General features: G+C 38.5%; 1 protein-coding gene across 3 annotated transcripts in view; it reads right to left on the bottom strand.

Annotated features, from left to right (window-relative positions):
- The window catches only part of PLCB1 (phospholipase C beta 1), a 2,173,917-nt gene that overhangs the window by 331,067 nt on the left and 1,826,582 nt on the right, over nt 1-16,268 (bottom strand). For all 3 annotated transcript variants that reach the window (XM_085612648.1, XM_085612647.1, XM_085612649.1), the window contains exon 30: nt 15,032-15,089. In XM_085612648.1, the coding sequence (XP_085468774.1) occupies nt 15,032-15,089 (58 nt within the window). The remainder of the gene's footprint in view (nt 1-15,031; nt 15,090-16,268) is intronic.

Raw genomic sequence — 16,268 nt, 5'->3', positions numbered from 1 at the left:
TTAATAGGAGATCCTGAAAGGTTTCGGTGCTAATAGTGGGGAAGCAACTGAGTGTACAGGTGTTTTTGTGCAAGGCAGAGGAGTTCGGGTTGGAAGGGTGCTTGGGAATGCTGGCCTTGATAGTGGTGATTTTTTCAATGAAGTAGACATATAATGAATTACACAGTGTTTGGGAGGGCGTAACCTTCAAAAGGATTCTCTCAGGGTTGGACAGTTCATTAATTATGGTAAATATTTCTTTAGAGCTTTTGTTGGAATTGAGGATACGCGTAGAGAAGTGGGCGGCTTTGGCAGCGAGGATGGTCTTCTTATATACTTTCCGGGCTGTGGTATAGAGACGTTTTTTGTCAGGGGAATATTTCAGTCGCCACTGCCTCTCTAGTCGGCGCAAGACCAGTTGCTAGGTTTTAAGTCCGGTGGAGAGCCATCTCTGTGCGTCGGCATGTCGGGCTAATTTAACTTTTTTGAGGGGTGCGTGCTTGTTACTGGCTTTGAGTAGCCAATCCAATAGGTTCGCTTCAGTGGCGTTGATGTCGATGCCTTGGGATGGGGTTGTGCTGGATAACGTATCGAGGAAGTCTTTTTTATTGACGGCATTTCATTTCCTAGCGAGACCGCCTTCGGTCGCACTGATTTTATCGATGGTCGCGAGTACAAGTGTAAATTTTAATAAGTGTTGGCCAGACCAGATACAAGGAGCAATTGTGGGGATGGAAGTAGTCAGGCCGTGAGTCCAGACTTGGTCAAGGATGTGCCCTTTCAGATGGGTGGGGGATGAGACCTGTTGGGTAAAGTTTAAGTTGGTGGGGAGATCAGACATCTCAGCAGATTGTGGCCCTTAAATATGCCCCTAGAATTACACATAATCCACGGAACTAAATGGCGATGTTTGCATTGTTCGTAATGTTCCATTGTACAATTAGTAGTTTGGTTGTAAACAAGAGGATTATGTTCTGACTAGGTCTGCCAAGCTGAAATTTGCTGCTACTTTGAGGTGGTGATGCTTCCTTAGATTTATCCTCTCACGCTCTAAAGTGTAATTGTGTGATGTGCTTCATTTATTGTATTGTATGTTGTGTCGTTTTTAAGTCTGTTTCAACAGTGCATGTCTTTTTTTTTAGCCAAATCCATAAATTATTACTTTGACCTGATAATATATATAATAAGGGACGGAATCACATGGTGTAGGTAGTTGTTACAGGAAGCCAGGAGGCTCATTTTTGATGGTTAATAGACATTCCACTGAAGGGGCAGTGTCACGTTGGTCTTCTGTGTTGTTTAATTTCTCAGGCTAGTGTGATCGTCAGTTGAAAATAACAATAAAATAATAAAATAATGGGCATATTTATGAGTGGGGTTCTGTCGCACTTTCTCCATGCAATGTGGGGCATGGGCGACGCAAGCCCAAAATGCTATTTATGAAGCCATGCAAGGCCACCTTGCATGGCCCTGACTGGCTTTATAAATCCAGAGTAATGCTATGCAGCACAATTTGCTGTGTTACATTACTCTGTGCTAGAGAGGTGTTCCATGGATGTTGTGTGGGTGTTCCCACGCAACATCCATGGATTTTGACACATTCCCAGAATTACCAAAAGTGGTAGACCTGGGAATGCGCCAAATGCTACACCTTCACAGCTGAGGCGTAACGAGGAGAAATTACTTTATTTATGGCTGTTACATCTTTCTATGTGTGCTACATTCGGCAGCACACATAGAAAGAAGAGATTGTGTTCGTGCAGGTAATGGACATTCCTGCATAAAAATAATTCTTCTTACAACACAGGCACCCTTGCACCACGGTGCTCGGGTGCCTGCATTGGTGCTAGGCAGCCAAAATGGTGCCAGCGCAGGGACAAAGGCAGGATTGTGCCATATTCTTTTAAATACGGGCATTCCTGCCCTTTTCCTGTCACCCAACACAACAAGATGACTTGCTAAGCTGCAAGACTTTATAATAAATAGGCCCCTAATTATTTCTCTAGTTAACATAAAATCAAAATGGGACCTTTATACAGAAGCTTATATTAAGTATAAGGTGTGATGTATAACAAATATGGAAGGGAAAACACTAGTATGCCTCATTATAACCAATATCACATTCTGACTGTCTGTGTACTAAAAGTGGGCACCCCACTTCCAGAGGGTATGCATTGTCATTAGCTACCATTATTAGTAGCTTAAGGATTAGATTCCATTGTCAATAAGGTAGTCTGAAATATCTGACTTATAAGGTGGTTGGCATTAAAGACAAGTCAGTGACAGTGCAGTACTAGGGACAACTGCAACCTGTCTTTACTGGGGCTTTACTGAACATAGTGTAGTGGGGATGCAGAGGTGGTTCGCATCCTTAGGGGTACTTGAAGTGCCCAAAAGGAGCATAGAAGCTGTCAGGAGGCACACTGATTGTACACCACATTTGAGGTGGCACACAGCCAGCGTGGCCCCTGAGGGTAAATCTATGAAGGTGGCTCAGGGATCCCAGGGAGCTCGAGGCATCTCCCTGCAGATTAGTGCAGTCACACACTGCACACTCTAGCATCAGAATCACTGCCCCTCCTTCAAAAGAACCACTTTTGATTAATGAACTGTGAACAGCACATTTTTTGTGATCAGGTGTGCTGTCCTTGTCTGTGCAAGGCACGCCCAGTTCATTGTGCACTGTGTCTCAAAAAAGGGCAATCCACCCAAACTGCAGTTCGGGCCCTTGAGAGCAACACTCAGACAAGCATATAATTGCAGGCTGTTAATGAGCTAGAAGAATTGTGGAGCTGGGAAAGCAAAACAGATATAAAGAGGAAGAGCTGGGAACATGTCTGTTTTCTCAAAGGAGAATGCTTACACACCCACATGTGCCTGACTGCCTTGCTTACAGATATAGGATGTGGGAGGCAGAATTGTGTCAAAATATTGACTATATTGACTCATCAAAACGGTGTCCTACTCTGCCATTTTTCAACAATTTCCTGTTTTATTGTAAAACAAATGTAGACTTTAGTGATAATGGGGAAAGAGGAGCAGCTTATTCCAAGGGCTGCCCAGTGCAGTCTGTATTTTGTAACTTAATAAAGCCATTGTATTCAACAGGGCCGTTTCTACCATTAGGCAAGACTAGGTGGCCGCCTAGGGCGGAAAAAGGGGGAGGGCGGAAAAAAACATGAGTTTGGGAATATGTAATGCATTAATTCTTCTAGCCTGGATGACAGGGGGAGAGAGTTATGGTAGTAAAATTGTCGCCTAGGGCGGCAAAACACCTAGAAACAGCCCTGGTATTCAAGCACATGCAGACAACGTAAAGCATGGGCAAACTGGAATTTGACCGGTCCCCGTTTGTCAAGAGGACTCCTTGTTAATTGATCAGGGCAGTCACGCTGTTATAACTATTTAAAAAATGCAGTTAATTGTGTCTGTCTTTATTTTTTATTGTGTTGTGTGCTACAGTTGAGCAAGAGTTAATAATGACATTGGGTCAGCCAGGTTCTGACTGAGCTTGGCTAAGTATCTCTTAAGTATGCATGTCCAGCCCAACAGCACGTGCCTTGCATTCTGCCCTCAAAACCAATTGAGGTAGAGGAATGTGTGATATATTGCCTTGTGCCAACAGTGCTACAGATCCAGTCCACTACAGAGCTACCCAGTGACATGCCTATATGAACTTTGGCACTGATTACCAGTGGTAAGGTACCCAGAATCATACAGCCAACAAAACAGGGTCAGAAAAATAGGAGGCAAAAGGCTAAAAGTTTGGGGATAAACTTGCAAAAAGGGCAAGGTCTAACACATGCCATTGAAGTATTACAGACAATAAATAAAGTTAGGCACAAAAATGGTGAGACCATGTATTGGAAGTAGGAAGGTGGGCTCGTCACATACATTGGCTTGCTTTTCGTGCATTGCACACTGGTTTTGGACTTCCGTTGGGTGGATGTGATGTCTGCCCAGTTGAGTCTACAGGGGTGCTCCCAGTCCCCCAAGCCACATTGTTAGATGAAAGTGTGCACCAGCATCGTTCCATCAGTGGCTGTTAAGCATCTCTCCCTAACCTGATCTATTCATAATAGGAGCCCCTACAGGTGAGGCTTGGTGTTTTCAAACTTACACTGCTCTCTCCGAAGTCCCCTTAAGGTTCCCAGAGCTCATCTGGCCTTCAGAAATTCCTATATCACTCTGTGCACTGCAGCGCATGACTGAGACGAAGGGTGCGAGGAGATTTGGCCATCTCAGCAGTCCCTTGCTTGGAATGAAAATACAGAAATGCAGGCACTCACTCTCCTAGAGCATCTGTCCACTAATAAGAAGTCTTGGTACTCTCCTTTAAAAGTGTTAAACCACTGAGGAGGAATGCTGGTAGTCTCCCTTTCATATTGCAGAAGTGCAGCTACTCAGTAGCTGACAGTTCTTGCCCCGTTAAAGCTCTGTCAGTGACAGGTAAACTCTTCATCGCTTTACTCCTTTTCCCTTTGTAGCAGTACTGAAGTTTGTGGAAGAGACCAGGGGCACCTGAGAGGTTGGACCTCAACTAGGCTTTAAAACTTTCACTAAGTGAGAGGTGACCCGGCCGGCTCAGGAAAACTGAAAAGAAGCCAGTACTGCATACTGACTGACCTAGCCTCTCTGCAAGGATGCCATGATGGTCTAAATAGGGGAGACTGGATCAACCATGTTGTTTGCCCAGCAATGAAAATAAATGCCTCACTGTTCAAAGCAGGGGAACTCCCTTTCCAAGAACGAAACATTGTCTACACCCTGTGCAAATACATATAATAAGGTGTCTCATTATTTAAATAGATACCTAACAGAAGTGAAGACATTGCACTGTATACCAGTTACATTATGGTTTTCTGTCCCCCTCCCAACCAAGATTTATTAAGTACGGTTAGAGTCACAAATTAGAGTGTTTTCCTCCTCATCATGTTCTACTACATCAGTGTTAAGTTACTTTAACAAGGGGATATAATGTTGTAATATTTTGGAGACTTCATCTAAGAGTAAAAGAGCCATCAACATTTGCAAAGAAAGCTTTATACATCATGAGACTTCATCATGTGAATCTGTGCCCTGATGTGATGAGAGCAAACAGGTCAACCTGGGATACATAGGATACACTAGGACAATCTTATGCTAACTTAGTGCTCGTAATTTCCCAGGGCATTCCTCTTCCTTCCTTTGAATCTTCTGTGTCCCGTTACCTCTTCATTTCTTCTATGCCAGACATACCTTTCTTCTTGTTTTCTCTCTCCCTTCCATCTCTGCCTTAATGCCCTTATATTCGCAGTCTTTCTTTCTCTGCTCATCACTTCTTTACTTATCACTGTTTCCCATTCTGTGCACCGTCTCTCTATTCTTCTCATTTACTCTATAGATCATCCTCTCCCTCACCTTCTTGCTTCTCATTTTCTACATCTCATCCCCATGCTTCCATCTTACCCATCGATGTTTCCTCCCTTTTTTCTCTATTCTCTACATCTTCCTACATTTCAGCACTCTTATTATATGTCAAATGATTTATTCTTAAGATTTTCTTTCATCATTTCATTTTACTCTCTCTTCATTTTGATCTCGCCTTCCCAGCTCTTATACTACTTGCCCCCTCTTTTTTCTACTACCCGTTTTCTACGTTAAATCATTTCTTTTTTTCGCTCCCCTCCCAATCTATTCTTAATTGATCCCCTCAGTTTCTTCTCTCGTTTCCTTCCCTGTTCAATCCTCTCTACACCTTCCATTCTGTCTTCTCCCTTATGCTTGCCCCTTTTTTCTTTAGCTCCTTTGACTTGCTTCAATGCCTTTTTCTTTCTCTCATCTTCTCTGCCCTAGCCCTCCTTTCTCATCTTACTTCTGATTTGATTCCCTTTTTAATTCTATCCCTCTATCCCTGTATCCTTTCTCATTTTACTTCTTTCTCTCCCCTGTCTTTACTCTTAAATGCGCACAAAAATGACTATAGAATTACTACACTTGTGAGAGGAAAGTGGAAGCTGGAGACCATTGGCTGAGAGTACTAAACAGACTGGAAATTACATATTAAATGTCCTTAGACATACGGTAGGAATAGTAAAGGCAAGGGTAAGGGTTAAGATAACATATGGTTGCTAAATAAACAATGGGTAGCAAATGGCTAGATGGGAGGGGTCTTGCAGTCCATATTTGCTACCATGTTTCTATGGTGGACAATAAATTATCCCTAGGTGTTTAGGCTATCCCTTTCACTCAATAAGACATCCACAGAATCAAAAGCCAAATAATATTTTCCAGTGATGCACTCACATGTCATGGGGTCACATCCTGTGATCTCGTCCGGTGGAAGTTCATTTGACATGATGTTATCATTATGCAAATAAGCATGTTAGAAATTTAAATAATCCTTGGTCATAGAATGTGGCCAAGTTGTCAACAGCCTCTTTTATGTAATGGGTGTGAACTAGCTGAACATGGATCATAACTCAAACTTATTGGAAACAGGGGCCTCCAAAATGGTTTTGGCTCCTAAAATCTTTTATGGGATATCTCAGTTGCAGGCATGGATGGAGGAGGCGGGGATGAATTGGTTAGCTGTTGAATGGCATGTGACAAGGCATCTACATCTTTCTACCGAAACTACCATCCTTTTTCTGCCCCTTTTTTTATTTCATTAGTCAATATATGTAATTCTTTATTGTATTATGTATTTTGTTGGAAACAATGTTTTGTGTCAGTAATGGTTATTTTATATTGTTGCTACTTCCAATTGCTTTTTTGTACATATTTCCAGATGTTTTATTGAATATCAATAAAATGATTTAAACTCATCTTTGACCGTAGTGAGAGTACAGTGTTTCAATTAACTAGAATTTTGACATTGTTTCATAATTCTATAACTCATGTTTACTGCCTAGATATGTTATTTTGTTTTTGAACTATTTCCCTGTTCTAGGAGTACCTATTATTTACAGGGGGCCCTTATTTATACATTACAAGGCAGTGTTGTCAACATGTGGGAACGCTGGAGAGAGCAAGATAGGTGTGTTAATGTGCTACGTGTGAGGGGAAGGCAGATGGCTGAGGGAGGTTTCTCAGTTTGTGGAATACTTCATCTCAGTGTTTTCGGTCTGAGGAAAACATTTTTGAATTTGTCTTTGTGTTTCTCCATCTTTGACCAATAATGACAAGCATGCAATTAAATAAACTTCAGAAAGACAGCCTAAGATGAAAAAGAAACAATGCATTTTTTAATAAGTAAACAAATATGACTGATGAGAAACAGAGAAAAAGTAAATATTTTCACAGTTGTCATAATGTGTGAGCTGCGACTTTGGAAATAGGAAGCAACCGAGGGAACACACCCTTTGTTCCCATGTATAGCTGCACTTAAAATAATATTCTGGTGTGATTAAATAGTGCTTCCTGGTGAACAGAATCTGAAGGCACTTGGCCAATCTCTAGAGAAGGCTGGCATGACCTCCTCAGGGTCTAAAGCCTGATCCATTAACATGGAAAGGTAACTTTGCTAGAAATGGTGTCAATCAGCATCTACTAGAATGACTAATATGTTATCAGGTCTATCTAAGCTACCACTGTGAAACATTGTACTAGAAAGGGTGGCAACATTTACAGAATGGAAAGCATCAATATGCTTGATATGTATTCTTGTCTTATGAACAATGTCACTCGCCATATGAACAAGTTTCTCATCTTACATCAGAGATTTCTCCACCGAGGGCTCTACTAGTGGCATATACAGCCACTTTAGAACAGAACCATCTACTGCCCTAGAGGAGGTCTATAAGTAGGGTATATAATCCTCCACTGCCTACCTGAAGATGTAAAGTGTAAATGGAAACTCTGCCAGCCAAAGTCCAAACAAGGATCTTGGTGGGGCTATTTTGGTTTTGGAGGATATGGGACATCCACCACAAATTGGCTGATATACCGTTTGTACTGTTTGAAGTATGCACTTTAATATCTGCTATGACTAGGGAAGACGGGGCATTCACCTTTGTTTTTGCAGATTTCCTGCATCCACCTAACTCTATATAAACCCCTTAGTCAATGGCGAGAGGACAGTGCTCACAATGGATATCGCTCTCATTCCACTTAGGCAGAAATCAGTGAAGGAACCTTCTGATGGACTAGCAGCATGATATAACAGTAATATGGATACAGGAAGGTATCAACATCCTACTGGATGCCACTGGCTGTTGGTGTGGTATGATACTATACCAGCCCTACAATTTAAACTATGTACTTCACCTTTGTAATTATATAGGCAGTGACTGAAGTTGACTATAAATTACAAAGGCCAAACATCGAAACTCTTTGGAAATTGCAGAACCTATTACTCCCTCTGGTTCATATTGTGATTCAGAGACTCAAACTTTGCCTCCTTCTCAGTCTGATGAATATCCTAATCATAGCTAGAGAAATTAGTATTTTCTCAAATAATTCTGCATGCAAAAAGGTTAGATTTATTGTAATGCGTTTGGCACTCCAGCCACAGTCCAATGACTAATCTATCTCCCAAAATACGTTAGTTGATTCTAATTGCCTCATTTGGCACGGTACTGAACAAAGTTGTTCTGTTGAACAGGAGCTCTCAAAGACTCAAATTCTACAAGTCCATACATTCTTATTTTTTCATCATGTGAAGTACATAGCACTATACTGGAATCGGAGGTTATCATCCCATATGGTTTGATGACAGGATATCATGGAAAACAATATTGACTCCCCAAAATATAGTTAAAATAATATTGATTACAAAAGTATTGCCATCCTATACTTAACCAAAAATGATACAAATATTAATGACAAAAAATAGCTGTCAAAAATATCTAAGTTTAACAATTTAGACTACACAAATATTTAAACATGAATTATTGTCTATTTATATGTATCCGCACAATATCAACAAAAAAATGCATCATAAATCCTTTTTTTAATTAAATATGCATAAATAAAGATTATTACTTTTGAACAGTAAACATAAAAATATTCACTTATATAACCTTATGTATTCACCATACATTTACTATTACAAGTAAACACTTTCCAAAATACAAACATTATTACTAGAATATAAATATTACAACAAATATCAAAAATAAATAATTTAATATTCAAAATATATTAATAATGTGTTTAAAAAATCTTAATGATCCAACAATCTAAAAAATGCTCCCGTTTAAAAGTAAAACAGAAACACTAATTAGTGTCCACCACAAAAGGTAATAGTTGAAAACAAATTTAAACTACACACAAAGTAGGTAATACAATTTACTGTAAAACAAACCGACCTATACACATATAAGCATAATTATGTGAACACTATAAAAAGAGCACAAAACATCACTATTTTTCACAGGAAAAGCTTAACAACTGCAGTGAAACAACACTCTTCATTTAGGGCTGTATGAAGAAAGGACTGAAGAAAGTCTTCAAGAAAATAGCAGAGCACATTCACAAGTATGTCTAACAATTAAATGAACTGCAAAGTAAGGTGACATAATTGTAAAATGCAAATAGATAAATCAGTAAAATCTCTCTTTTATTATGTATAGTCATTCTTACATAATTATTGTTTGTATACTTCACACAAAGTCTCTTTTAATGTAAACAAAATAAACACAGTGATAAAAATAAACCAACCCCAATGGGTTAAACTCAAAACTAAAACCCTGCCACTCCCCAAAAACTAACCAAACCTCTATTGCTAACATGTAACTAAAACAAACATTTTCTCTTACTAACAGAAAAGGAAAGCCCTCTGGATCCAAATCTCAGTGACGTCAAAAGAAAATCAAGTGCACCTTAAAGCAACCGCATGTATATAAGTATACAATTACAATGTTTTAAAGCATTTTTTAATTATGTTAGCAAACAAAATTAAAATTTTTAGACTACTTGTTCACTGGCTGCAGGCAAAGAAACAGCAGGGACTTGGCAAACTTTAAAACAGGTGTTCCACATTTGCTGCTGTATACCCACACACATCCATACAAGGCAGCTATTACCACTTCAACCAAAGTATACGGAAACATCTGCAAAAACCAGCATGAAGTGTAGAATATGCAGGATAAAACTAGCTTGGTTTTGAAATAAAAGAATTGATAGCGCTGGCATATGTACTTGTAACAGATGTACTAACCTCTACAACATGCTAACCGCTTCCACATGCTAACAGAATCTCCATTTTATCAAAAGAAATGAACAAAACCAAAATCCACTAACAGACTACTTCGAAGACACTTGGGTTGGTAGACTGCACCCCACTGGACACAGATAACAACCCAAATTAAAAATACCATGGTGGAATGTCTACAAAAGCACTGTAGCTAAAAAGTCTAAACCTAAAGTGCAGTGGAAAGATGGCCTTCCAAACCACACTAGAAAGAAACATAGCCAATGCTATTCAAATCCATACAAGCTCTCCAAAAAGAGCAAAACTACTGGGAACTAAAAACAGAATGGTCAGTAAAACAAATCAAATCTAAGTTATTAAAACAAACCAGGGAAATGTACAAAATGCTCCAATTCGAAGTCAGACTCTAAATAAATAAGAAAGGAGTAGACTGCCTAAAAATGATAGCTAAATTACTATCATACACAGCATACCTGCCAATATACTCACAACTAAAATAGAACAAAACCTAACAGCACCACTATATCATAAAGAATTTTAAATACATATTTGAGTAAATATTTCCATAAATTAGACACTGAAATATATTACACATAAGGCTGATAAATAAATGTAAAAAAAATCATATTTAATTAAAAACATTTACAGGAAAACAAAACGGATGCAATATAAAAAATTTACAAAGTAACTCACAAGCTATAATACCAACATACAAAATAAAACCTTTTCGTTGTTGTTAAAGCAGAATACATAATAAAATATAACATTTTCCACTCTAAAAGAAATAAAAAATATCATACACACAGTTTCATAGCTGAAGTTTTTGATCAGCCTCACTCTCCCAAGAATCCAATCCATAAAAAAGTCAAAAATAAAAAATAGGAAACTCTCAATAAATGCAAAAATGAAATGTCTGACTTTAATCCACCGAAGTAATCCACAGTCATTGGAAACCACCAAAACATTGAAAGAAAGAAAACACTCTAGGAAATCAAAAAAAACAACAGAAATAAAAATCTAACATTGGTTTAAATTAAACAAATTAATTTCCTTTTTCCTAAAAGCATTAAAAATAGCTGCACACATTGCACTCACACTTAGTAACCTGTAAAAACATATCCACCCCCACAATACATAAATCCCCAAAACAACACAAACATAATATTACAAGTCTACAAACATAGTTCAACACATAACTGTAAGTAAAATAACATACTATTACTAGCAAACTATAATTAGGCCTATGACATTACACAACAATGCAACACAAACGTTCACTAAACAACCTTACAAAATAACACCACAAACCACACAAACTAGATCTACCCACATCCTCCCTACTCCTACAACCCTAAATAAAAGATTAAAAGAGGTCTTACCTTGTCCATTGAACAGCAACAAGAAACCACAACCAACCCAAATGAAATCAACCTCAAAATAACACAAATAGAGTACAAAATACAGGCATGATAACAAATGACCATTATAAAGAAGTACTCAGGTCCAATAGAAATCAATAGTAATGTTACAAAGCAGTTATTAAGTAGTGTTATAAAATATAAGTAAAGAATGTACTGAAGTGTATTAAAATGTTGAACAATAAAGTGACCAAATACAAATATATATGGAAATACAATTGTATATAAAAACAGTTAACTAGTGCTAAATAATATATACTAAAAATGCACTATAAGAACTAAAAATACAAAGTACTATCTATAGGATTAGTATGAAAAAAAAAATGTGTGTAGTTTTTGTATAAATGTAAAAAAATAGACGTCTTAAATGTATTACAAACTATATTACACATGATACTACAGCAAAAAAGTGTATATACATGTACCACTGTAATGTGAAAATGTATTTTTCTTTGCAAAAAAGTATCTATCAAAAATAAAAATAAAAATGTTGATCCAATAAAATAAATAAATAAAAACATGTAAAAACCTTGACATGTATTAGTTATTATTGTAAAAAATACACACAATAGAAATGTATATACTGCAAACCATTTGAGAAGGTGTTGTCACTAAAAGGGCAAGACTTTCCTCCTTCCACTCCAATCCAAGCAATTGTGTGAAACTATTAGACACTAAAGGGGTTTGATTTACTATTCCCACTCCAACCTACACCATTTTGGAGAAGGTGTGGGACACAAAGCCGGCAAGATTTGCTAATCTCAGTCTAATTTAAACCATTGTAGTGATGATGTCTGACACTAAAAGGATACTATTTACAAGTTTCACTCCAATCTCAACCATTTGTGGAAGGTGCTGGACACTATGGGGCTGATTAGGATGGCAGGCGGACTTTAGTCCGTCCACCATCCTCACCGTGCAGGGACCAGCCACCATACGTGCGGCGGTCCCACACCGCTAATTAGGATGCGGCCGCCACCCTGGTGGTCGCATTTTGCAAGTGCCTTGTTGTGCATCGCCATGCACAACGTGGCAGGCACTGCGCGGTGCCTGCCACCTTGTGCATTGTGATGTAGGGGGTACCATGGGTACCCTGAGTGCAGCCCCCCCAACCCCCAGGCCCCCAAAGCAATTCCCTGCCAGCTTTCCATGGCCGCGATTGGAAAGGCCTGTGACACCCTACATCCTAATATGGATGGCAGTGCCTGCTAGGCACCGCCACCATATTGAGGCCCAAGTCCGCCCGGCTGGCAATCGGAACAATTGCTGACCGGTGGAAAAGCAGTGGACGCACTTTGCATCCGCCACGATACCCCCACCATCATAATATGGCAGGGGTAAATCGGGTTGGGATGGCGGGCAGATCGACTACATCAGGCTGGCGGTGGCGATCCGCCCGCCATCCTAATGACCCTCTAAATGTGTTACATTTGCCAATCTCATACCAATCTAAACCATTTTGGGGAAGGTCTTGGACACTAAAGTGGTTGGATTTACTATTAGCATACTAATCACAACCATTTTGGGGAAGGTGTTGGACTCTAAAGGGGTTAGATTTACTTTTCCCTCTCCAATGTAAACCATTTTGGGGAAAGTGTTGGACACTAAATGGGTTAAATTTACTAGTCTCACTCCAATCTAAACCAATTTGCGGAAGGTCTTGGACACTAAAGTATACTACGGAATGCGGCCGAACGGAGTTGAGTAAATAAATATATGAATAAAACTAATTAAATTTTGTGCTGCATCGCTGATTTGGCGTTGCAGGGCACGCAATGTAATTTGTTTTATTTATGTACTCCGTTCTGCCGTATTCTGTAGTTTACTACCCTCCACCCTGCCCCTCCCCCGCCTCGCCATCCCACAGCACTCCCTCGAGGAGCCGCCACTGCTCCAGCCAACACCATTTGGTGAAAGGTGTTGGACGCTAACAGGAAATGATTTTCTATTCTTACTCCACACTACCACTTTAGGAGGAGTTGGATACTAAAGGGGTTAGATTTACTATTTCCAGTATGGCATGCACAATTTTTGGGAAAGATGTTCGACACTAAAAAGGCAAGATTTACAATTCCCAGTAAAATTTAAACCATCTTGGGGAAGCTGTTGGGCACTAAAAGGATAACATTTGCTATGCCCACACCAATCTGACCCATTTTGGGAAAGGTATTGGACATTAATGGGTTACAATTACAATTCTCAATTCAATCTAAACCATTTTAGGGAAGATGTTGGATACTACAGTGGTTAGATCTACTATTCCAACTCCAATCTAATTCATTTTGCTGATGGTTTTGGACGCTACAGTTGTCAAATTTACTATTCCCACTCCAATGTAAACCATTCTCTGTAAGAAGTTGGGCAATAAAGGGGTAACATTTACTCTTTTCAATCCAATATAAACAATTTTGGAAAGGTGTCAGACAATAAAGGGGTTATATTTAGTGTTCACACACCAACCTAAAATATTTTTGCGAGCATGTTGGACACTTCAGGGGTTAAATTTACTATTGTCACTCCAACCTAAACTTTTTGTGGAAGGTGTTGGACACTAAAGTTGTTAGATTTAGCATTCTCACTCCAATTTAAGTCATTTAGGGAAACATGTTGGACACAACAGGGGTAACAATTAGTATTCCCAGAAGGCAATACATTATTTTTCAAAATCATAAATAGCAAATAAAATCAAATAAATACAACTTCCACTAAATATTTCTAATTTACAGAAATATTCCAAACAATGAACATAAAACAATATATAAAAAAATGAAACAGAAAGTATGAACAGCATTTAAAAAGAAATAAAAAGCAACTTTTAAAACATATATAATTAATTTAAAAAAAGTAAATAGAAATAATAGAAGTAAAATGTTTATAAACTTCAACATTTTACTTTTCTACATCTTTACAAATAATATAAATATAAGAAAAAGTTCAACCTTAAAACTTATAAATTGAATTTAATTTTTTTTCATAAATTAATAAATATACATTTAGAAAAACATAAACAAATTATCAAAAGAACATATTTGGTGGCCTGAAAAACAACGGACTGAAATGCAGCCTGAGCAGTTGCCAGTGGCTTAGATTCATTCAAGCATTCCATCCCTCACCTTTTTTTGTGACTTTAGCAAGAAATTATGGCTTATGATCCTTCACCCAAAAGACAACCGGAGATGAAGTTAACTATGATGAAAAAACAGATTTGCATATGCAGAACACTAGAACAAAACCTTTGGTCTCCATGAACAAAAGTCAGATCACCCCAAATATTTCCATGTGCCACAAGATTCATCGGGGCACTTTTAAATATACATACATTGTGCTTGATTTACAATACACTACATTGTGAAGTCCAATCTCAGCATTTGTAAAACTATAAGCATGTACTCCAGCCGAGAACTGTAAAAGTATTGCAAGTAATTACACAGGTTGACAATGAAGAGCAAATTAGACACATGACTTTAAAAAAAATATATAATGGAGTGTGTGGGCTTACCCGTTTTATGTACTGTACCACCTCCTGGATATACGATCGAATCATTTCTGTCTTCTCCCTAAGGCGAATAATTATTCCGTCATTACAAATATCGGTGCGGGCATGAGCTTTAGCTGTTTGGAGAGAACTGATGTAATTGAATACCACATAACGCACACACTCCACAGCACACAGCATACACATACGTACACATATAGTATTTGGCTTTTGAACTATGTTCAGCCATTGGCTACTGTGGTTAATGTGGTTTTCAGGATTGGATTTTGGGGTTGTCCATTAGTGTTACTATCAACTCACTAAATTTGGTTGATGTGATCCACCTGAAAAAAGTAGTCTACAAAAACATTGCTGTAAATTTCTTTGGTATGTACCGATTTGTTTTATTCAGAGATCCCGCAGTATCTCTCGAGATGCTTAGCCCCCAGGTGTACATTGTTACCTGGTGCTCCTACGCCTATCCCCACATTGCTGATAATTTCTGCAGGGACTCTTATGCCAAGTGTCTAAGATTTTGGGAAACATTATAAAGGGTAACTAAATATCAAAAATCAAATTTAATAGAAAAATAACAATCTAACTATATCCAATGATTTAATAGCTCAGTGAGTTGTTCGCCGTACGCATACATGTGGCTCTAAGGTTTGGATCCTTTGTTATTTCTCCAGAAGGGAATAAGACAAGTGCCATTGAGTTCTATAAGACATTACACATGGTTTGAAGTGTTAGTAGTACATAGAACCCATGGTAATCTAATGAGCTAAGCTCTCTCTCTGATATTCGAACAAAAACACACTCTTCACATGCACACATGCATTCTCTCACACACACGCTCACACATGCACACACATAGTCATGGTTAAGGTCTCTCATGCTATGCATCTGTCTCCTCAGATGGGAACAGATTGAAAAGAAAACCAGCTTTTAGGTACATGGTTATTAGGAGGAATACAAATTGGCTTGCAATGGCATTAAAGAATTTACGTATTATATCCGCTTTTATAGAGGTCGTTTTCCAAAGGTGACACAGTGTGCTTAAAGGAGATTATACTCGAAGTAGGTTGTTGGGATCCAAAGTTGTTGACCTTCAAATAACCAATCCATACCTATGTTGCTAAAGCAAGAGCCTTTTACAAAACTTATCAGAAACTTAAGAAATACAGCCTTGTCCCTTGTGTATACATTTATAGTCATACTACAAAGCCACTAGTCAGATAAAACTTTACAATGAACAATCACA

Source organism: Triturus cristatus, chromosome 6 (genome assembly GCF_964204655.1).
Source record: "Triturus cristatus chromosome 6, aTriCri1.1, whole genome shotgun sequence".
NCBI classification, from domain to species: Eukaryota; Metazoa; Chordata; class Amphibia; order Caudata; family Salamandridae; genus Triturus; species Triturus cristatus.
The sequence above is the reverse complement of the archived record's forward strand: the minus strand, read 5'-3'. Positions and strand labels throughout refer to the sequence as shown.